Raw genomic sequence first — 23,907 nt, 5'->3', positions numbered from 1 at the left:
TCATTGTGGTTCTCTTCTTCTTCTACCTAGATCTTGGCCGCTTTAGTTGCCGTATTCCTCCAGTATAATAATGGATATGGTGAGTTCGGGCACCTTTATTTACAAAATTCTCATGTTGTTGACCAAAACACTTTTTCGCGAGACTCGGAGTCTACTTCTTGGCATCCTGAGTAGTATTCAAGTAGACGTAAAATTTGGACCTTATATTTCTCAAGAAAATGGGTTAACGACTCTTCTAATTAGAACAGTCTGCAGAAAAAAGCCCCTCGACTCGTTTGGTTCTCCGTGGGACCATCTACTAAACCCTACCACCAAACGTTGTTAAAGAGTTCCATTGAATTGTTCTATGTGATGTGACACCGAACGACTCACTAGCGAACCGGCACTTAAAGATGGTGATTCACCACTATTCTGCCAAAGGTCCACTGTTTTCTCTACCGAATATAAACAAACTGAAAATTAGTTGTAGCATTCCATTCGTCTTCAGTACCGACGAAGAGTAAGCTTTCAAATGTATTGTCGGATATAAAACTGGTTTCTACTCGAAACTACACTCCAGTGCTGCTACACACGAAATCTTTTCACCATATCTTTTGACCTCTCACGGGTGATAAGCTGCAAGACGGTGAATTGCGAAAAAAACGTTAACTATCTGTGTAAAGGACTTTAGCGCTTCTAATTATTTACAAACTTTGCATTGACTACTCAACGTAGGGCGCGCAAGATGGACTTGCCAACCATTCATGCATTTCTTACATGACGAACGAAGAAACGGCGCGATCACCTGACATAAAATTGGCCTTTCCTTAATACTGGTGTTCGAACGTTTGGTTTGTGTTTTGTTGTTTGAGATATTCAAAAGGTTGGAGTTGACAGTGGACCATCCTCCTGAGGCTCGCTCGAATCATTTCCAATATATTGACATAGCGTATGTCGATTATTTGCTGGGAAAATACGTTTTTTAACACCAGAAGGTTCATGTTGCGCTACAGGGGCTTGGTGGGTCAGTGGAAATACATAGTATTGTTAGTTGATTCACTCCCACGCCATTGGCTCTTTAATTTCATGAATGCTTTTCCCAACGGTAGACTGAGACTGCGTGATACACTCTAGAGATACAAAACAACTAAAAAGAAAAGATGGCTTATTTCCAAAGCGTTAGGCTATGTGATACGTATTTATCATAGAATCTTGTTCACGAGTTCACTAACTGTTTTATCATTTTCAGTTTGGGAAGGAAAGCGAATGGTTCTGCCTGTCTACCACAGACGGCCACACACGGTTCTCTACAGCTCGATGGGTGTTGGTAGCGGTGGTGGATCGCGTCAGGATCGTTTCCGTCGCGGGAATTTGCAAGCCAGCGTTAGTCAAACTAGAATGGGCAAGCATGTGATCCCTCCTAGCTTTGTAAGGGGGGCAAGTCTGCAGGTAAAAACCCGAGAACTGCATGAGCGCATATTGTCTAAACCCAGGCGGTGGGCAATTTCGTCAGTGTATGAGGCACCAGTGTCTCAAACCACATCAGTATTTGAACCAAAGGCTGATTCGCAACCAAACCAATGGACAAATGATCACTTAGCACTTGAAGAACAACAGCAAGTAGGGTCCCAAGAAGTCCCTGAAAACAGTCCTGCCATGACGACACATGATACATCTGCCACAATAAGCAGTCCAAGATTTAGTGCTTATAACAAGCTCATGGATGACAATCACCACAGCTTGATTCCCAGCGAAATTTTCGATACTGATGATCAGTCACGTCAGGAGTCACAAGAGCAACGGATGCAAGATTTGGACACACAAGGGGCTCCATACGAACCGCGCATCGCTGAAGTCAGACCGGAGGCAAGGCCATATGAACAACCCTTCACGAATGTCAGGGAGGAGGCTATTCCTTACCACCCTCCCTCTGGAGAACCTGGATCGTACACCAGGCCATATAACCCTCCAACTGACGAGCGAAATGAAGGATACGAAAATTTTGATGCAGACGGTAACGAAGGTTTGTAGTACCTTTGTAGCTATTTTCCGTGCACATCAATGTGCGAACTACTTTTTGTCAAACAGATTTCCTGGCATTTAGAACCAAAAAAATGCCAATTCAATTTCAAAGCACAAAGAGCGCTGGACAGGCAGAGCTTGCAAATCACGAAGGTTCTCAGGCATTTCTTCAATCGTTTTTAACCTAGCTTGCTTGTATTACTTGCAACGTAGACGAGATAGCCGGATGAACAATGAATGTCTTTTTACTTATCAGATTTCATTTTCACTAGTCCACGTGACCGTTCAGAGGAAAATATCCCACAACAAACCGATGTTACCATCCACTTAGCTATTTTTGAAAACATTTGATCCGCTTTACAATACTGAAGGCAATTGAAAGAAGTCGGAATACAGCAAGAAAGTAAATAAACACTTGCATGTACACATTCAACCGTCAGTGGAATGCAGGCTGTAGCTAACATATAATTTCGGAAGATGCCTTTGATTTTGAAACATTTGGCTGGCTTGCTGATTGAACTCGGTCCTGTACATCATGGAAGTTCAATTCCTTTGGCTTACACATAACACTTCAGGTTAAATCAATGTGAAACACAAAGATGGTTTAGTCAGCACAACGTTTTCGCAAGAAAAGAAAAAACACGGCAACCAAGCAGCAAATTTTCAGGACAAGCTTTTATGATGTAAGTAAGCCTAATGGATTGCATAGAACTATCCGGGTATTGTTCATATTGGGCTTTAACCCTTGCCAGCGCCAGACGATGCGTTCGAGTGAACGAGTATTCAGCGATACCAATGTCCAGGCATACTGGAACGGAGAGGCAAATGTTGAACTCTTGTTCAAGCTATAAGCTTGATGTCGTAAACAGTGTCCACCGTGGGGCATGAAGAACTTTCCGTCATTGTCACATGGAAGTGGTCTTTCCTCTCGCTGAGCAATCATGTCCCTTTATATTTTTCCCCTAATTCTGAAATTCTATTTTTAGGAAGTGCTAAAAAACGTATGGCTCATTCCCTAACATGGAAGTAGCTACTTAAGGTAGTTGTGCGCTATAATTTACGGCATAAATTCAGACATCATTGCTCGGGTACTCAGTTCGCCCTGGTAAGTTTTGAGAAGCTTACCTTCTTCTGTTTAGTGCACCCGCAGGTTGAAAGCCCACGTACCACATGCGAGTTAACTTTGTCGATGTGCGCTATGCCTCCGAGAGGAAATCCTATTGGGGAACTTATCATGAAAAGCTGACAAACTTTTGGTGGTGCTGAAAACACCCTTCGAATGCTGCCGATTATGAAGAACGTAATATCAACAGTTGTCTGGCCGATGTCTTACTGGTTTAGTGTGTAAACTTTCTAGGTGATCAGAGATCAATTTAGCGAACATCACCTTGCCTTCATTGTCTTGTCCAGCTGGTGTGCTAGTTGAATTCAACAAACACGTTCGATAATGAACGAAGGAGGTTACAGTGAGTCAAATTACCTGGAGTATGCCAACAGACACCGTTAATTTCGCACCCGTCTTTAGTACAGTCCAAAATTTTTCGTACGGTTGTAACCTGAAGGATACAGCTTGATGTTCATACGCATCAATAGAGATCAGTCGCCAGTCTGCAAAAGAATAAGCGTGCAATTGAGTGGCATGTTTGTGGGTTTGCTTTTAGCATCTGAGTAAGACAACGTTCAAAGCCAAAATCCGCTGACATCTGAGGTAAAAATAAAGGGGAGACATGGTTGAAATACTAGGCCTTTACTAATGCAGTTGGTCCACCCAGAGTCGAAGTGAGTGGCGGTAGGTGAAACCAACTTAAAAGCACAAGAGACGGTTCTTCGGGGCGCGGTGTACCATCAGGAGGATAAGTCCAACCCTAGTGCCCCCGAAGTGCATCCAACCAGCCCACTTCCACCAAACAAAAGGGTGGGCGAAACTAGCACTAACACCATTGGGCTGTAACGGATAATCGGGTTTTAAACCAACAGGGTGATAGATATTGGCACCAAACGCTTTTAACCTACTGAGTTTGTGTACCATGGACGAATTCTATAAGAACCGCAATTGTTTACATCAGCCCAGTCTAGTTAGTTGTCCCCACATTCAGGGAGATTGGCTGCAAAGTGAGGACTGTAAATGACTAGTTGAGCACAGCCGTTTTACTGAAATTTCTACTTAGTAATAGAGGAATGTTGTTTTACTTCGACAACCTGAACATCGATCCAGCCTGAACACCAGACAGTCTTTTAAGGCTGATTCCGTCTTATTCGTGGTTTTATTTCTTGCCTGGAGTTGGATTACCGCTTACTCAGAGTGAACCAATTGTAGGATAGGCTTCAAAACAAGTCAATACTCTCTGATTATTATAAACGCTCTTTACGGTGAGTCGGGCACCTCATCAAACAATCAGATTGGTCACTGAATACGCACGCAGATTTTTGCAGAATCCGGGCCTGACCGTTGGAAGATAACGACATCGTAGTATCTTGACGGGCTTTAGTGTACAAGATTTAACCTCTCAACGAGAGCAACCTTTCCTTTGTTGAACTTTCCAAATTATCAGGTCTGTGAGTTAGCAACTATCAGATTGCAAGTAGTTGCCAAATCATATCATTTACCTCAGCCGCACGACTATTCGTTATGTTTCCGAACAGAAGCGAGTGACGAAGGACTCATCTCGCAGTTGCACTTTTCGGGAAAATAAACAATTAACGACATCGGCTTCCAAACTCTAATCATCCCATACGTTAAGCTGACAGTTTCCATTGTTCCATTGGCGCACGCCATGCTCGCTGGACACGTGTAGATCTACTAGTTAGTTACTGCCAACCAAAAATTGTCTCTCAGGGTTTTTCGGTCGTCGGGGCATTCACACTAATGAAATCGAGCATTTTAAGAGGGCTTTCATGAACGTAGAACCCTGGCACCTTTTCTTGATATGAATCAACCTGCTTAGATGTATGAATATGAGGAGAAATTGTTCAACTGTGGTTGGTATGGAGACGAAAACCCCACAATCCTTCAGTATATATTTTAAATATGTGCTTCCAGACGCATTTCAAAAGCCCAGACTCTGATTAACAGACCACAGAAAATTCCCCTGCAGATCGCTTCTGAGCAAAATTTTAAAAACGTTGCTCCACATTAGTAGACTTTTATTGTATGGTTTTACAAATGTAACACCTTTGCTGCCAGAACAAGCCGTTCACTCATGCAGGTTTCTAGACAATCTAGCCAGATTTTTATTGATCATTCACAACTCAGAATCGTGGATTTCTTGTTTATCTTCTTAAATCAGCCTCTCATATATATTTTTGTAATGAAAACTGCTCACAAGTTTGCTGAAAACTCCTCGATAGCCCACTGCCAGTTCCGCCACTTTAGGGGGCTCATCAGGTGGGCTCAGTCCCCGAGTTTCCTTATGTTCTACTTTCTGAGGCTTTGGACAAAGACAGAAAATTAGCAAAGACATTCTTAGCTTAGTGCTTACAATTTTTGACGTTAAACTGGCAGCTTATTCAAGGGCAAGTCCTTCTTATGCTGGGACAACATCACCCATAATAAATAACCGACAGATATTAGAAAACTCCCATTTACGGCCAACTCTGCGGGCACTCCAATAATACCAATCGCCGAATACATACATGAAAAATAACTGAACTAACCGGGAAACTGTGCGTGACTCAAGGAGACTCAAACTGACCGATGGTACATAAGCCTGATTTGTCTTGGGAATTTACATAAATTGTCTGGTACTCACCACGAACATTAACACATTCCCATATGATTTTCTGTTTGATTAATTAAATAGTAATATTAATGCTTTCTAAATACCACAGTGACATTCCCTTTTGCGGTAGGGACGACTGAAAAAATAACCTTTGCTACTTCAAGATGTTTATCCGGCGACAGATGTAAAGCTTTGGAGTTTATGGTAATTCGGTATCACATGCTTCTGAATAATGAAGTGCACACGTCTGTTAGACAGTTCCTGTGATAATAGGCACGCGATTTCACGTAGTAACTTTTCGTTTTACTAGATCGGTAGCTCCCACTTCTATGCAGCGCACCATCATGCTTTAGACGATCGTATGATCCAGTCTGTTAGAGGATGCATCAAATTAAAGGTCCCTACAGGCGTTTTTGACGAAGAAAACTTGTGGAATTTCGACCACGTGAATGCATTAACCAGGGGGATATTTGTCAACACGATCTGAATTCCTGCCCCATACTCATGACAATGAGCTGTATACACTATGCCCGAACGAAAGCAACCAAAATTTTTCGCTCGTTTTTCAAATAGTGTTCGTTGTTTTTCATTATCTTTATTCCAAACACTTTCCGTGTAGGTAAAATACCATACAATCTCCTAGAACGTATGCTGTTTGAATATAGCTGGATTCACAACAGTCATAGTTATCGATCAATCGAGTGATCGCCTTATAGTGCAACAAATTCAAAACACCCCGAAAGAAATTGATGATATAAAATATTCAGAAACAGACCGATATATCATTACCGAGTTCCAAAACCGAAAAGCTAGAATAAGTAAAACCGACCAAATATTCTTTTGTCCTTACATTCAGATGATTACGAGGATGACAGCACTGGGACTAGTCCGCAGGAGAACAGGCAAAACTACGCGTCGTATCCCGAAATGAATGGTGGTATGCCAATGAGGTCTCCACAAACCACTTCCCCAATGGTAGATGGTTATCAGCTGCATGTGGAAGAAGATAACGTAGAACCAATGCGACCGGTTAGAAGATCCCCTAGTCCTTGGACCGTGCGTGATGTTCATCGGCTGGGACAGCCCCGGCATGAGGCCTGTATGCTTCCTGTCGATCGTGGAGCCGGGCCGGATGAAATTTCTGCGTGGTACTACGAGCCAAACGAATATCGTTGCCGTTGGTTCGGTTATCGAGGTCACGGAGGGAATGCTAACAGATTCTACAGCCGCACCGCCTGCGAATCATACTGCATTCGTGATTTGGAGAATTTGTGCGAGGTAAGCCACGTTTTCGCACTGCATCAAAATCCAACACGTCTCCTATAGGAAGAACGGGGAAAGCGATGCACCAATCCCGAATGCTTTTTTTAACTAATCCGATACTAAAATGAGTAGCCGAATAGCTAAGCCAGAGGCTTCCATACGTCTCCAAAAGTTTGTCTTCTAATTATTGATTGGCCAGTGGTGGGTTAACCTAAGCCTCAACATTTTACAGCTTCATCTAGTGTCTTCATTTGAAAACGTTACGGTCTATTCAATACAAAGTTAGCGAAAGTGAAGAGCCGTCTTATTTCATCGAAGAACTCCATGAATCCTTAAACAGTTGGAACCCGTGAGATCCTGCTATTCGGCTACTAATAATTCAATGGGATTTCGATCTATCCTGTAGTCTAGGGACTGTTGTTGTTTAATTTGACTTTATTCTCGGAACAAGCAAGGGATCACACAGCAATAGGGAGCATATATTCTCCACCATATTAAATAGCTTTTGACAAAAGTGTGTGGTCACTAATTGGAGGAATTGACACTTTTGCGCGTTGACGTTCGGATGACGGTCTGAATTCTTCTTAGCATTATCCAACCTATAATCTTCTCTTCTGGTCTTCTCTTCTGGACCCAGAAGTTGGTGGTTCTTTGCAAGAATTTACTTTCCCTCTACTCCATCATTTACTGTTTTGGACGCATTTAGCAAAAGATCATCAAAATATTAGTTCACACCCATTGGATCGGCGCAGGACTCAAAGTCTTGACCTTTTGGAGAAAATGGCAATCTCGTAGGGATGCCAGCAACAAACTCACCATATTGTCTTTTTGATGAATTAAACGAGTGACGTGAGTTGCTTCGAAGCACTAGCCGGCCATCCATTTTTGTGCTTTAGACACAGGGATATAAGTGTTCCTGGGTCTCTCAAGTAATCAAAATGAAGTAAATACTACGGACGAATTCACCCACACTCTCTTGATGGTTGTTTAGGTTCCTGCTTGTTTCTGTAGCACGGGGATCCTACTGTCAGTGGGTTTCACACCAAGGTGCACGAAATAAGAAGTGTTCACATATCAGCGTTTTCCAATTTTAATCCCTGAAAATTTATCAGTCTTGATGGATTGCGTGTGTTTATCTGCTTTTGGTGAGGTGCATATTGTTGTGTTTCCTGAGCCTGGTAACTGACTTGTTCATGTTTGGTCATCGATTGAGACATTCGAAAATTTGTTGAAGGTTTCATTTTGGTTGATGATAGGACTTTTGGAGGCCAGTTTTCAGGTTTGGCAAACTGACAGAAATTGACCTAATTAACAACTAATAGGTAGAAGTTTGTAAAAGAAAGTGGTGATTTTAAAATGTGCTTAGCTTTGGGGTCGTCAAACCTGCTTCGTTCTTTGAGGTACTAATCAGGTAAAATTGTCTTTCATCAGAAGATAACGCCTAAAATGACAAAAGACGAAAACCAAATTTTGTTTTCTCTTGAGCTGCCGCTTTGAAGACAAGAAGCTGAATTTTCGCAAAGTTAGTCTATGAAGCATGGTAAGTTAAAACAAGTGGCTATGAGCTTGGCTGCCGACGATATTATTTGGAAAACGAATCCCAATATGAATCCGGTGAGCAGTGGAATTTTAAAATGGCTCGAATTCTACTCGGATGTACGTCTCTAAGGGGGTCGTCTGCTAACGTTCAGCCGATGTGAACTTTGCATCACACTGTCAAGGTTGGTCAACCAATCGATAAAACCCGGAGGTTAGGCGTACCACACTGCATGTTTTCATATCGTAGCGCGATATCAAACAAAAGTGACGCAAATATGCGCAAATACGCACAAATACTGACGCCAGAATATCACATGGCCTGGTCCTCCGAAAAGAAGACGTGCATACTTGTGACAGTGTTGCACAATTGTAGTAAAAAAGACAGAAAAGTGCACCTGGTGCCTATTTTTTCCTAACTGATTCCCCCTTGCACCGCACTTCACACTAAATTCGCTCACTGCGCGAACTTTGAAAGTAACACATTCGAAATAAATGTGGCACGGACCTTTGTGACGTGAGACTCCGTAGGATGAGTTTCTGTTGTGCCCGGCGCAGATAAATTAGCACGGAAAAATCCAAATGTGTAAATACTCAGTTCGAAAACGCTTGTGACGGGCCAGAAGTCGTTAATTCACAAAGTTTCGAAAGTCTACTTATTCGTTTCTGGACTTTTTCTGCGTAAACGTTCACCTGGACGGCAAAATGGTGTGTATTCAGCATTAGGCAAACGGTTATTAGTAGGTGCAACCTTTGGACTGAAAATTATGGCAGCACATGGAGCAAAACGACGGTTGTTTCTTTGAAGGCCGCAAGGCCCAGTAGCACATTTCTGAAGGGAAGATGGCAAGGAATCCGACATGCTCAGTGTTGTTTCACACGGTGTGCACAGATATAAGCCAATTAGGATTTCAGCCCTTGAATTACTAGTTGCCTTCTTTTCGGTCCTAGGTATGTATAGTTCACCTGTTGCCAGACATATCCACTGATTTTTAAAAATATCACAATTCAAAAGGACAGGTCCAGAGGGTTATAAATGATGAGACATTTTGCTTACTAAATACTCCGACCCGCCTAAAGGCACAGAAATCTTTTTTGTTACCTGTGGTTGGCTGGGTCGTGCTTTCAAATGTTCAACCAGTGAAAACAATTGATCTCACTCTGGTTGGGCCATAAGTTGCTCAAATATTTAATTCCAAAACAAATTTCCTAATTAACTTAAGTGACTTCCGCACAACGAACGTCCAGTTTCATCTTCAAGGCCCGATATACAGTAAGATTAACTTTGTGGCAATAACCAGTGGGATAGGCCCAACAATATACCACGGCCGTTCAAACATAATTTTGGTTGCGCATTTGTCGTGGCTTATCGGTGATCACAAATGTGAGGCAATTTTCATCCTGATGTCAGTACAAGAATAGCTCTGCCTCGCTCATGAATGCAAGGCAAACAAAATCCCGTTTCAACCACCTCGGTGAGCAGAATCTTGATGGAGGTTGACAGTTTGACCTACACAACTGGCTCCTAATCTTTTTCCCACTCTGAGGTGAAATCATCAATAGTTTCCTTCCCCGTACGATAAAACCTTTTGACCGACCGAGGAGAGTCACGTGAATCTGTGTGTTAAGCGGAAGGATACGCTGAAATTCACCGTGGACTACGCAGAAAAACTGTTATCCAGAGCTATTTCTTCCATATCATAGCAGACCTCACTGTCGAACTTGAGCTGAAATGGCGCCAAGGAAGAAGCGTATAAGGTTGACGTTCCTACCATGTGTATAAAAACAATCCTCAACACAGCCAGCACGTAAACTCACAGTGCTGCATAGTAACGATTTCTATCGTGAAACAGAAAAATGCTATTAGTACTCCAGTGGCCCCAGAAAACACCCCTACATCGACTGTATTTGGTCCTCAACTCTTGCTTTGGTTGGATCCACGAATAAGTGACAGGTCTTCCAACACTGCTCTAACATCTTAAACCGGGTTGCTTTATGTAATTTAACGTTTTTTCCGAACTCCAACCGTTAGACACCTACTTAACTCACCAAGTCGTTACACCGTGCAGAGATAACACATTTAGGCTAATCAATGAGAATGGCATTGCGCCTGCTCCGATTTACTTGATTAGTTTTTACTGTCGATTTGCAAATTCGCGTAGTCATTGCCTTCAAACATGTGCCGCGGTTGAAACCAGCGCAAATGATCTTTCTTAGCTCCTCAACTATTCCTGTCTTTTATCCTCTTGCTGTGAAATTTGAGGAACGGAACAAGTTAGTTTATTAGAATGTTGCAGAATTTTGTTGGTGCAGTCACACATGCTTTCTCCCTAGCTGTCGGATTAAAACATGTCCCAAAAAGAATAGACGTTCAGTTGTCAGCCTGAAGAAGAGTCACAACAAAAAGGGCCTGTTTCTGGGGGTATCAAACATCTTTTGAGTTTACCGCAGTTCACATCACGCATGGGACTGTTGCGTGATAAAGAAAACCTAGAAAAGAAAGTTGAAATGGCACTGTATCAAACGAGTTTTATCATCGTCAGCAACATATTAGGACGCCTCAGCCACGCTTAGTAGCCATAGTTATGCAGAGAGTGGGTCGAGTGTTATATAGATGAAATGGAGGGCTTGATATTCAAATATTAAACGAGCGGTCCCGGCTAGGTTCGAAGCGACCGCAATAGATCTAGATCCGCAAGTTCCACGAATCGGTGAATGAGGACCGTGTCTGCTCACTCTGTGAGACAGACACCTGGTTGTAGGAACAACAGGTATGCAAAAGAGCACACAGGTATTTATGGACGCCAAAAGTTTAAGTTCTTCAAAATCCGCCGATCTCAAGATCACTCTCGAAATCAATGTTTATGCGCGAAATTGGCTACACTCCCGTCTCGAAGGAACTGGGTTTAACACATTCTACTATGCATGATACGGATGTCTGTAGCCGGCGTGAGGAAGTTCTAAGAAACAGTTTGATTTAGATACCGTGCTCCGTTTTGAAAACGATCATTTTATTAGATTTTAAATCATCCTCATTTTAGCCTGAAGGGGGTAAAGCTCTCGACATGCATTTGCCAGCCAATCCAGATATGCTTGCCATGCATCCTGAAATGTGTCCCGTAGGCGATAACACCCCAGCTCACTATGTCAATACCGGCCTACAAAATTTGCCAGGGAAGAAAGTAGATAAGTTAACTCCGATTTAAGTGGCCTTGTAATCATATGAAACACTACAATTCTTCATCAAACCACATAAAGCGTGGCGCGATTCGGTAGTACAGCACAGGGTGTGTCAAACTTTACAACGCGCTTCACCAAGCTGAGTTCACTTAGACCAGTGTTTTTGTGTTAAACCCGCCACGGTTTGACAATACGTTCTCATAGTTTCTAAGGGATTAGAGTATTCCACTAAAGTGTGAAGGAACGGCGTGGCAATTAAGTACGTTCAGCGAATTTCAACCAGGCCTCAGGCAGCTAAAAAAATAGCACCTTTAAGTTGATTTTTGATGAATCATCCAGCTGATAGTTGTGGTAGGTTTGCAGTGCCGTATTTTAAAGTTTGCCATTTGTGACCCCAGCATTTCGAGTGATTCTAACTGTGATAAAAGCCGGGTTGAATCATTTTTAAATCGGGTGGATGCACGCTCCTAAATAACCATTTGATTTCATGGGTGTACAAACCAAACCTGTCACAAGCTACAAATTATGAGTAAAATTTCAGTATGCCAGTGACTATACGAACAAAATTTCCTGTTGTGTCCTGTTTGTTTTTTTAGACGGCCACGTGTCATTGGCCTGGAACCAGGTGTGTCATGGTCGGCGACGACTTCTGTAAAGAAAATGAGCGAAGGCATGGAAGGGATTGGAGACTGAAGTGCACACCAGATCAGCCCGTTTGTGTCAGTAGAAAAAATACCAGGATGGCTCCAGGCAAGTTTTTATTTATTTATTATGATTTGATGAATAATGCAGATCAATGAATTATTTATTCGGGGACGCTTTGGTGAATCAGGGTAAACTTCACTGCTAGTTGAAGTTTCATTTATTGTGAACAGCGTAAACTCAACCTACTTCACCTGTTGTGGTGCAAAGATGGAACAATCACAGCTTTGACGAGGGATTTGTAGCACCCGTAGTTCTTTTCGCTTATTTCGCATTGTTTTACCTCTTAATTTCCTATATCAATGTTCACTGTATGCTTAGCAGTGGTTTTTTAAAAGACCGTAAGTACAGCATTTTGTATCGCGTTTCATAAATATATAAGCAAAGTACACTTTTACTGTAGAAATTAGGGGTAGAGAGGAAGGGGGAACCAGGGTCAAACACTTGTTTTTGATAACAATAGGATTACCCAAATGGTACGTAAAGCAAAGTAAACCCAAAAAATGGACAAAAACTAACTCGACTTTAACAGTTACGAGTTGGCGCTGATGGAGGGTAGCAAAGAACTTTGAGAAGTAGATGTTCTTTGAACAAGATGGGAAGAGAGCAAAAAGCGTTCACCGAATTAAAGGCTATGGTCAAAAGGATAGGAGAGGTAAGCTCCAGTTTACATATTTTGTGTTTCAATACAAGAGCGGTTACTTACAGAGTGTGGCAAGGTTTTGCAGGGTTTGGAACCTCATGAAATCGATAAAGGGAAAGTGAAGGCGGTCTTAATCTAGGAGTAGAAAAAATCCGGATTAATGAAATAAAAATTTAGACAGACATATATATATATAAGAGACAATCATGAAGGAAACTAATCACAAGGTTGCTGAAAACTCTTCAACGGCCCACGACCGGTTTCGCCCTCCTCGGGGCTCATCAGGTAGGCACAGTCCCTGAGTTTCCGTCGACCTTATGTTCTACTTTAACCCAATTTGGACTGTTTTCGAAAAACACACTTATTTGCAAACCAGGCTCCTTTTACCCAGGAAATTGAGAGGGGCAGACAAAAGTGTGAAAAACGTGAGCAACGGCATCACCTATTGCAGTCTATTGAAGTCTACTTAACTTATACAGTTATCAAACGGTTCCGAGAACGATAAGCTGGGCTTAGGCCATTGATTTTGAGGAAAGGGTATCAGTCCTACTGGAAGCGGTAGTATGGTATTAGAATGGATCAAGGTGGTTGAGTTACTTATGAAATAGGAAGGGTGGGTAGTTTTGAATCCTAAAGTGACTTGGCAGAAGGGTACAAAGGAGATCAGGAAAAATTTAGACACTTATGTTGCCTGAATCTTTCCTGTTGGTGTACCCATGACTCTGTCTGCGCTGGATTGGGGAAACTGCGAAACCATTTTGCTAACCGATATAAGTGACTTGCGTCGTCAGATTATCTGCAAAACAAAACTGCTTGCTTTCCATCACTTTGAGGATTTCTAGATGGTGTGGTAAAACATTAGCGTTTATACTGACGTTGTTCCCCATGACGGTAGTGGTGGTCGTGTTTGCTTACCGGAAATTCAGCGAAAACTTCAATCTTCTTTTGGCACAAATCAAATATTTCCATTGCAAGCATTTCCCACAAAAGTGAGCCTTCTCAAAAGCAGCCCTGTTAGTTTCCTGATTTTCGGAAAACTTGTATTTTCTTCGGGGTTAGAGTAGGCGGTACAGTCCTCCAGATTTATCAAAAACTGTGGTTTCATTCAGGCATACATAGGTAGAACACATTTTATCTTGCAATGCCAGTAAATGGGGCGCTCTTTCAAAGAGCCTGTCATAACCCAACAGTCGGTATTCTGATTGGAAATTTCGTGTTATTCGCTTGTTACCAGGTCGATGGTTCCTGTATTCAAAAAGAAGCAAGGACTATAATTACAATACTCTGTGAATACAGGGCGAAAAAATTCCCTCAAAGATTCTTGGTACAGTCTTGAGTAGACAGTCATCACTTTTTCTATAAAACGTCATCCTGCATGCTTGTTTTCCTTTAGTACAGCATCAAAGTGAAAATGAATAGCACCAAAATAACTAGTCAGCTATAAGTTGAAAGCTTCAAGTATGCACAGGTGATGCAGTCTCTTTCAGAGGTATTTATGAGAAACATGATCTGCTACTGAAGGCATACCTATGCTAGTTCACGCAAATGTCCTTTAGACGTTCAGTAATTTGACTAATTTCGGTGGATTGGTGGGGTGAAAAGAGTGGAAACATTAGATTGTCTTCCAGTTTAAGTGTGCTGTGATCTAAGCACTTGGGAAACGGCCTAGTCGTATGATCCATATTTTAATGAAACAAATTCGTGGGACAAGCATTTATTGGCTACCTGAGATCTGACTTTTATTTGTTTGTCTCTTATTTTTCTGTCACAAAATCAAATTTGTTTGCAAAGGAGTGTATTTCGCTGATTTCATTTGTTTTATCCAAAATTGTAATTTTGGCTTAAGTTGATTGGTCGGGTTTATCTTTGTGGATTCACAAAACGTCTTCGCAGTGATCAGACGAATCACGGTCTACTTCTTGGCGTATAGTTGGGAATTGGATCGAAAAACAAATTGACCGTTCTACGGAGCGCAAAATTCGAGTGCACTAAAATTTGGAGGGACTGTTCGAACATGGATTCAGCACAAAAACCAGGAACTGGGATGCCAGTTTTCACAGAGAACAGCGGTAGTGGTAGAAACCGAGAGATATGCTATTGTTTGTGGTCCATAGCGCTTAGACCGATAAGTCACATTCAGGGAAGAATGGTTTGTGCTAACTTTCACATAGCCTCATTAACTCATCGATACTCCCCCTTCCCTTTGGTAGATATTAACTTCCAACCCCTCCCACATGAATGTCGACAAACAATGGATGGTGGATCATGCCAACGTAAAAATCCAGCTGTCAATTTCTACTACGACCGGGAACGCAACACGTGTATGACTTTCTATTACCATGGATGTGGCGGTAATGACAATCGATTCGAAACAAAGTCGGATTGTATGACGCACTGTTCGCCGTAATCAACCCCGGTCCCGGCGCGGTTGTCGAAACTACAACCGTCACACTTTATGTCATATTCTTTTTGGCCTCGACAACCCCTAAGTAGTATTTAGAATTTTCAGCCAGACAGTTTCTTGGTGCGTAAGACACAAGAGTCGCTTCCCCTTTTTTATTTATCCAACCCGCATTTTGAGTTCATTGAGACAAACAGCCTGATATTCCAGTACCGAGGAAAGCGTTCGAACATTAAATGTATAACACTTTTCTTCTGAATGGTTGTGTAAGACATTTTGCAGCAGTAAACAGTGCATTTTAGTGATGTCATACTCAACCTTCGTTTTTTCTTACGCCGCTCGCTCATAAACCGGATGTAATCCGTGCATCATGATCTTGCGGCTCTTTCCGCAGTTAATGAGAACTTATGGCGAGCTTCTTAAGTGGAAGTAAAACATGGGATCAGCATTTTAGTGGTGAAGGTGCAACTTCAGTTCATTAGAAATCAAACAAGGCATGTATAATATAGTATCTATATTTCATATTCCCACATTCCTAAACGGCGTATTGATGTCTTCCTGGTTACTCGAGAGGCGAAGAAGTGAATGGTTTCTTGCCAAAGAATAACAAGGTTAGATAAACAAATTGGACTGCAGGCTACGATAACGACGCCAAATGGAGGACGTATATATCAGTAGTTTCAGTCAACAACAAAGAGGCGGTTGCCACACGCTGATAATCCCGTTGTCGAATGCAGATGTTTGACAACGGCGGAGCGGAAGTCACATTTCCAGCAAAATACATACCTCGTTTAGCCCCTCAGTAAGTAGTGTTTTACGAGGTGCCTTGACAATACTGTTGTGTATGTACTATAGTACGAAGCCCAGTTAATATAGAAGCAAGTTCCAGTGAGTTCACCAATGTTTAGGTTGATGGTTTATGAAGCTATCAGAAAACACCCAACCAGCAAACTAATGGAAACCAGCAATCTCATATTTGTATCTCAAATTCAGATTGGTTGAACTTCTATAACATCCCAGTCTGAATGCTACCCGAGTTGTGATTCTTCAGTGATGAACCTTTTCGGATGACGGCAAAAATCCAAACAAGAAAGGGAAAAACGACACTTTGAACAGTGAACCTTCCGCGCACGTTTACATTGATGAAATCGTCTGACAGAAATTCTTTTGTCATTCATTATGGAACGCATACTGAAAGTTTATCAGTTTTTGAAGTACAGAAGATGTGCATGGAACTCAAAATCGCTAAATCTACTGAAAGTGAAGAAAGATTCCGTTTGAGGAAAAGCGATCCGTTGAGAAAAAAGCCGCGTGCAACGTTTCACCATCTCAAATCATATCCAAATCTGTCCTCTCCAATGAAACGTTTTGCGCTTTTCCTCAGGACTAGACTGCAAGCAGCGGGGGCAGCGTAATAAAATATTACCAATGGGCGATCACACGCAAGAAATTCGTCTGCAATTCACTAAGCCACGAGGGTTGTGAAATGGATTTCAGTATCTTATCATCCACTCGTAGCCTTGTCACAGAGGCTTAATGTGAGATAATTCTTCGTGTTTAAACGTTCATATATTACGCTTATTAAGTTTAGGGCGTCCTGTGTTTCGATAACATTCCCAGTATGGTTAAGATTATTCTTACAGTGACCCAATGCACTACAGAGAAAACTAAAATACTTTGAGGTATATAACTCAAGAACTTGAACTGTGACTTGGGATTATGTACTCATAAGTCTATAAATGCACTGAATTTCTCAATGTATCATTTTTGGGATTTCGCTAGGACTAATCTACTCAAGTTAATTGGTATGGACTTACTCTGTGACTGCGTTGGCCATTTTGGTTTTCAGTTGAAATGGTTATGGAATAATGGAACTTGAGTCACATTCAGTTAATGCGAAACTTAAATGAGTATCGTAAACGAGAGGTTCAGCTGGAATTCGGTTGAGTCTCCTTACGAAACGAAATTCCTGCGGAAATCAGTGTACTTCGGGAATTCTGTGCACTTTGAGTTCAACTAGAACATAAGGTTGACGGAAACGATTAGACTGTTTCTACCGGTTAAGCGAAACCGTTCGTGGACTTTCAAAGAGAAGTGTTCCTTGAAGAAAACATGTTGTGATATCTCGACTGTCTTATCAACAGGAACATGAAGTGATTTAGTGAGGCATGTTCAGTCTGAGAATCACACCAACAGGAGATTCAAAAGGAAGATATTTAAGCCCTTTGTTAGAACCAGATGGGTATAGAGATTTCTTCCTGCGGATGCAGCCAGCCTATGCTGAAATGCCGAGAAGCGCTGCACAGATTTTTCATCCTTACTGGGAACCATCATCAATGCGCATCCAAGGAAACTTCGGGGAGTGTTGAACCGGTGATTTCCCGGCTAGTAATTTGAACGCGTAGAATTCCGGTCATGATAGGCTGATTAGCAGTGCGATAACTCGCACTATGCTGAAATGCCGAGAAGCGCTGCACAGATTTTTCATCCTTACTGGGAACCATCATCAATGCGCATCCAAGGAAACTTCGGGGAGTGTTGAACCGGTGATTTCCCGGCTAGTAATTTGAACGCGTAGAATTCCGGTCATGATAGGCTGATTAGCAGTGCGATTAACTCGCACTTAGGCTATAGCACTACTCATGCTTCAACAATGAGACCCATAACACGTGATCGCAAGTGCTGTTTAGCCCTCACTCACCAGATATATTTTATTCTTTTTCTGAGCCACCTATTGCTTGTTGGCAGTGCGAGGAGATTTGGCAATTTTCAAGGAAAATTTCGTAATTGAGGTAATTCTTTACTGAAAAGCTGGAAAGCACGGTGAAACCATTTCATCCCGACTAGGAGAATTCATCGTTCGATCAAACAGTCAGCACAAGTAACCACGTGATGCGTGTCTCGGAATTGAAGGACGGGTAGCGCTATTTCAATACACGCTATTTACACAACTGACCAGTTACCCGTGGCCGAAGAGTTAACTGTCAAATCTATCAGCCGGAAGGTCGCGGGCTCAATAGTTACTGCAGTTCCGTTGGATGCGCACTGCCGATGACTCCCAATAAGGATGAATTAGTTTACGGTGCTCCTAGTCTTTTCAGCGTAGACTGACATCACTTGAAGGACGAAATCAACGCTAAAAATCCCTAAATCTCGTCACACCACCAATAAGCCCCCTTTTTACATGTCCGAATGACCTGAATCCACGGTCGCCACGCGCCGGCTCAACACCGCAGCCAAACGGTTGGTTTTTACCTTATGGCAAAAATTTCGAAATTTCGACAACTGTCGACAGTTCAAAAGCTTGCTAATAATAAGTAAACTAGTACTTGTATCATGGACCAAAATCGGCTCATCGCTAAATCAGTTTTTAGAAGAAATGCCGCCGACAAAAATATCTTACATTTAAGGAGAGAAATCTCAGCAACTTCACGAACAAAATACAGTTTAGGATCTCATCGGCACCCGGAGGAAGTTTCTAAGGTTTTCTCCTAAAGGAAACTACTCACAAGGTTGCTGAAAACTCTTCGACAGTCCACGACCAGTTTCGCCCTTCCAAAGTTTCGTTGGTGTGCGTAGCTCTAATCGTTTTTGAATACCTGCATGCTTCACAGGTCACTGTGTCGCTTAGCAATTCAGTTCTGTGGGACGAAATTACCTTAACAGGAACGCTGATTCTATTCGCGAATGGATGGCCCCATGTGAAAAGCTCTCAAAATCTTTGCATCCTTGGAATTCTGATGTGGACTGGCGCTGAGATAGTGGGATCCAAACAGTTTTGACTAAACAATTCTTCCGTCGTAAGGGAAAAGTATGCGTATTAGACCCTCTTGCTGATGCGTTGTGTCCTCTGGAGAAGATCGACTGTTTAGACGTTCGCAGACCTGCTTGTCCGTGGCTGGGATCATTTATTGCAACAAGGTGAATGTAAACAGCAATTATCAGCTAAGTCAGTAAAAATACGTAGTTTTGGGGATGCTTGTTTTGACTCGAGATGATGAAAAACCGGAGTTTATCACGGCGGAACCTAAATTCACAACACACTGCCCTTTTACATAGTAGATGCCGAGAAAGTTCGGTATGTTTGATTTTTAAGCTACTTGTACACGTGTAATGAGCCTATCTATTGTTAAAGCTGCGAGAATCCCCAATTCAAAAGCAGGGGAGAACGTTTTTAATTTTAAGATATTTCGTAGCCCGACCACCAAATTCATGAATAATTTAACACATTCATAGACGGATGAAAACTGCCCCTTCCTCAACAGAAGACAGTATTTTACCCCGAACTGGCCTCAGTACATAAATTCGCTTGAAAAGCCGTGTTGGTAGGACCTACTTGTTCATTTTCAGAAAGGAGTTGTTGCTAATAACCTGGCCGAAAATGATTACTTTGGGAGGCACGTACGAGAAGTTATTACAGCTGATTTTGGTTCCCAAAACTTTTTATTCCCTAGAAGGGAACAATCAACTTGACCCACCTCTCCTTCGAGTGGTGGCTGACGTCCCCTGAGTGTATACTTTAATCGAATGATGTCCTTTTGGTCAGGTCTTTGCGTGAACCAAACGAGTGATTAGTGATTCGCGTAGTGGTTAGTTGACAGAACATGCGTGCTGTACGCAAAATGTATAAAAATTCGCAATCTAGACCCTCTTTTCCCATGTTCCACATAAGCTTCAACTCCCACGCACATCCGTTCCAGCGATCCAGGGTTAAAAAAGAAGAAAGGTAAATGAAGACTTACCCGTGTTCCAAATAGCTGACTAGCCCGTTCAAGTATAGGAACAACACTTGTGTGGAAAATAGGGATATTCTTCCAATTTTGTCGGTTTAAATGGTACGGAAACGCGTGAAAGAAAAAAAGCCATATTGATACGGATAATTCGAGAACTCCAAATATCCTTACACGCTGTACACAAAATTTATACATACAAGTTCACGTGGACGCCGACAATTATCTAAACTTGAAGTTGACTCACTGTGGCATGGAAGCATTTGGTTATGACGGAAAATGTCAACGTTTTTTAAGTGTCTCTTTGTAACTTTAGATATTTCGATGCTCAGGGTAGCATTGCTAGGGAACTATCGAGAAACGTCTGTTGTCTCCTACTGCTCGCAGATCCTGATGGCCTCGGGCGGTGAAGTGCAGATGTTAATGAATTTTTCGGATTTATCCGGTCGGAAAACACAGGTTGGGAAACTTCTGGCAATGAGCTTCCCAAAGTTTTTGAAAGTCGATATGCATGTTTTTGCGTCGAAGGATCACGTATTCCCATTTTTTCCAGTCTATACTCTACACCATCCGAGATACATTGGTGGATACGCCGGGGATGGTCTCGATCAAGGCTCATTTGCTGTCGCCGCCTTCTATAATAATCTAAAGCCTCACGACCCAGCCGCCTTTGTATCTTACGGTTGCGTTTGGTCTGAGACTCCGAAGAGCTTGAATCCGAATCGACTATCTCACCGCATAGTGAACAGTATGCACGCTCACACAATACGCATGAAGGTGCCTCTTCAGACTGATGAATGAGGTTGGCATGTGAGCGACATAGATTGGGCGGCATTCTCATAACATCTGAAAAGTACTTCGACGCTTCAGAACAACATTCCGTACATGTTTGTCTACTCCATCGGTTCATATGTGGGTCATTAGACCTCGACCGTTTTGGATGTGGTGCCTTCGGATGCAGTCGTGAAGCACGCCTTGAATATTCCACTCTCTCTCTTGAAGACCGTCCACTGAAGTTCTGTACATAATTATGAGGTACTTCTTGCGCTCCGTCAAATTTCGTCACATTCTGCGCTGCAAACTGTCTTAATTCCGATAGACATCTCAGGGTTCGGAGCCCCTCCTGGACGTTGTCTGCAAGAAAGGCATAACAAACAAGACCGCTCCCTGGCTTCTTTGTTGAAACAATACAATAAATTAATGGTGGACGAGGAATATGTCGGTTCATCAGCAACCAACCGCTTAATCTATCGTCAAGTTCGAACAATGCGTCCTCCGGAACACATCGACGCGTGTCAACTGCACGTCGAAAATAGGCGAAGCACTTATTTTTATTTCCACCCATAGGAGTTACCACTTCAAAGTAGTAACAGTTGAAATAAACAAGTTGCTCCGGATTGAAATTCTTCTCTAAGTGCTTTCTAAACGTTTGATCACCACACTTTTCAGTACCGATGAAACGTAGACTGAACTGGCCATTACCGACGGTCATTACAACAGTCGAGTAAGCTCTCGACATCGCATCAGCGTATGATCGGAGATGTTTGGAGCGACTGGACACCTTACACAGAAAATCCAAATAATAGGACAATAGGAGTTCGTAAATCGTTTCCAGTTCATCACCGCTGGCTTCCTGCAACACCGAATTTCCAAGATAGGTAAGAGGAAATATGGAGAGTGAAGCTGAGGACATCATGAATATGTGAGACAACACAGGACAGGAAATAATCATAGAACCTGCCAGTTTTATATGTAAAGTCTTGCACACTCATTTACATAAACTGGTATTGATTCGGAACCTGCAAATCTAGAGTGCGTGTCCGGTCACCTAGGCAATCGTGAGGCGTGTTAGATGTCACACTTATCTGCACAGCGTCGCTATATGTGAGAATCACGTGCGTTACTCTATTTGGTAACCATGTTTCAAGGCCAGTAGGGGACTGGCGTTACTCTTTCCAAATAGCAGAACTAATCAGCCCATTCTCCCATTCCAAAATAAGTCAACCTAAGCAGCAGACGTTTTCAGTGCCTTTTTATTATCTAAGTAACATGTCCATCTGCTTAACTTAAGTGGGGGAACGATTTATAAAGCGGAAACAGCGATTGTTTTCATACTATATAGTAAAACAAACGAAGGGTGGAGGCGCGCCGCAGTCTGACTTTGACCTTTATTTTATAACAAGTTTGCACTGCTGACTTCTTGAACCGAGACATACTAAGCGACGATATGCTTTTATCTTTTGGAAGCGTGAGTGTGACAAAATAAATCCCCTTAAATCCAAGAATTTAATCACCTCACCACAACGGTGCCAGCATTCCAAAGTGTTTTACGGGTTGAGCACCAATGTAATTTTTGTGGACTCAAAGTTTAATGCAATGAAAAGGGCTAACAAAGCCGTTAGAATCCCTCTCTAAAACCGGACGGTACCATCTGCAACGATAAATCAGGCTTCAGCAATAAAGCCTGCTGACATGCAGATATAGCGGGAAAAGTCCATCTGTAAAAAACCTGTGGGTCAACTTTCAACTCAGAAGTTAAGCAAGTTTATGGAGTAATTCGCACTACATGGTCGCTAAGTAGAAAATGCAGTGGTATTTCCAAGTCGTAGTTTTAGCCCCACGTCTCGAATTAATTCAGACCAGCTCACCACAGTCAGTTGAATCATTCTGGTACAGGTGTTCTGAAACAAGTCAGTGGAACGACGCAGCAAATCGATGTACAAAGAGAAAACCTAAACAGGTCAGCACATTTGTTTCATACTTTGTTGCCGATGGAAGCGGAATTAAATCGGTTGCACGACTGTGGCAGGCCTCATACAATGTAGACTGTGTACACTAAGATGCTTCTGAAAAACTGCCTTCCTAAGCGGTTCATTCACAGAACTTTAGAGTTTCCAAGATAGTAAATAGGGTATCACTTGTACCTTTGCGACTCGTTAGCATAAGCAACCACAGAAAACATGCTTGATGTCACCACCTTTGTTTTCACCATGACGTCAATGAGCGTCCTCGGTCGGTAATCACGCAATTTCTTTGTAAGGCGCCCGAGAATGTCGTGGGTCTTACTAATCAGAACTTATCGGGCTAAAAAGGTGACAACGTGGCAAACCGGATTCATGCTTTTATGCTGCAATAATTCATTCCACTATCATCAAGCTAACTAATGAAGTCTGCAGGTCCTTGACCCAGAAATTCCCAAAATACCCGGACACTGAGTGGTCGACAAACGAAACTGAACCTGCTGTTGAATGTCAGGTTTTATGAGACAGACTACACAAGTGCGGCTTGCCTGCTGCTTCTTTCATCAGACGGATGGGTCCCCTAAGAGGGGACCATCTACCTATCCACTTACAACTCGTCACTCGCGCCATAAATAAGCTCGAAAACCGTTTATCTCACCTAATAAGTTACCTGCCAGCAAAGGCTGATTACACGGTGTTCTGTTAGTGACTGTTACCTTTGGTCATCGATTACCTGCTTGCATATTTAAACCACACATAATTCTGGACTGCTCCTATGTGATCACACTCCAGTACAGTCTCCTTGAAATAAGTCACTTGTGCAGTCAGCCACGCTTCTGACATCCTTCAAAGAAGAAAGCTTGGTTCAGTGTGGCAACTAAATCCGCAAAAGCATACAAGCCCTTGGTGTCCAACAATGCCTTCGGTAACTCCGGCGATGTTCTGAAAATGGACTGTGCGTGGCTGCAAAGACTGTCGGCTGAGGTCAGCT

The 23,907-nt window shown here is 42.4% G+C and overlaps 2 protein-coding genes across 2 annotated transcripts in view; one reads left to right on the top strand and one right to left on the bottom strand.

Annotated features, from left to right (window-relative positions):
- Nucleotides 1-15,774, top strand: part of T265_06118 (hypothetical protein) — a gene marked incomplete at both ends in the record, with an annotated part of 31,789 nt that extends 16,015 nt beyond the window's left edge. Inside the window, 5 exons of the mRNA XM_009171304.1 lie at nt 31-79; nt 1,229-2,002; nt 6,577-6,998; nt 12,296-12,422; nt 15,255-15,774. Coding sequence (XP_009169568.1) covers nt 31-79; nt 1,229-2,002; nt 6,577-6,998; nt 12,296-12,422; nt 15,255-15,451 — 1,569 coding nt within the window. The remainder of the gene's footprint in view (nt 1-30; nt 80-1,228; nt 2,003-6,576; nt 6,999-12,295; nt 12,423-15,254) is intronic.
- A 4,729-nt stretch (nt 15,775-20,503) lies between these two features.
- On the bottom strand, nt 20,504-21,907 carry T265_06117 (hypothetical protein; the record flags this gene model as incomplete). Its single annotated transcript, XM_009171303.1, has 1 exon — nt 20,504-21,907. The coding sequence occupies one exon, from the start codon at nt 21,905-21,907 to the stop codon at nt 20,504-20,506; it is 1,404 nt and encodes a 467-aa protein (XP_009169567.1).
- Between the last annotated feature and the right edge of the window lie 2,000 nt (nt 21,908-23,907).

The sequence above is a fragment of the Opisthorchis viverrini genome (genome assembly GCF_000715545.1).
Source record: "Opisthorchis viverrini unplaced genomic scaffold opera_v5_120, whole genome shotgun sequence".
Taxonomy (NCBI): Eukaryota; Metazoa; Platyhelminthes; class Trematoda; order Opisthorchiida; family Opisthorchiidae; genus Opisthorchis; species Opisthorchis viverrini.
The sequence above is the reverse complement of the archived record's forward strand: the minus strand, read 5'-3'. Positions and strand labels throughout refer to the sequence as shown.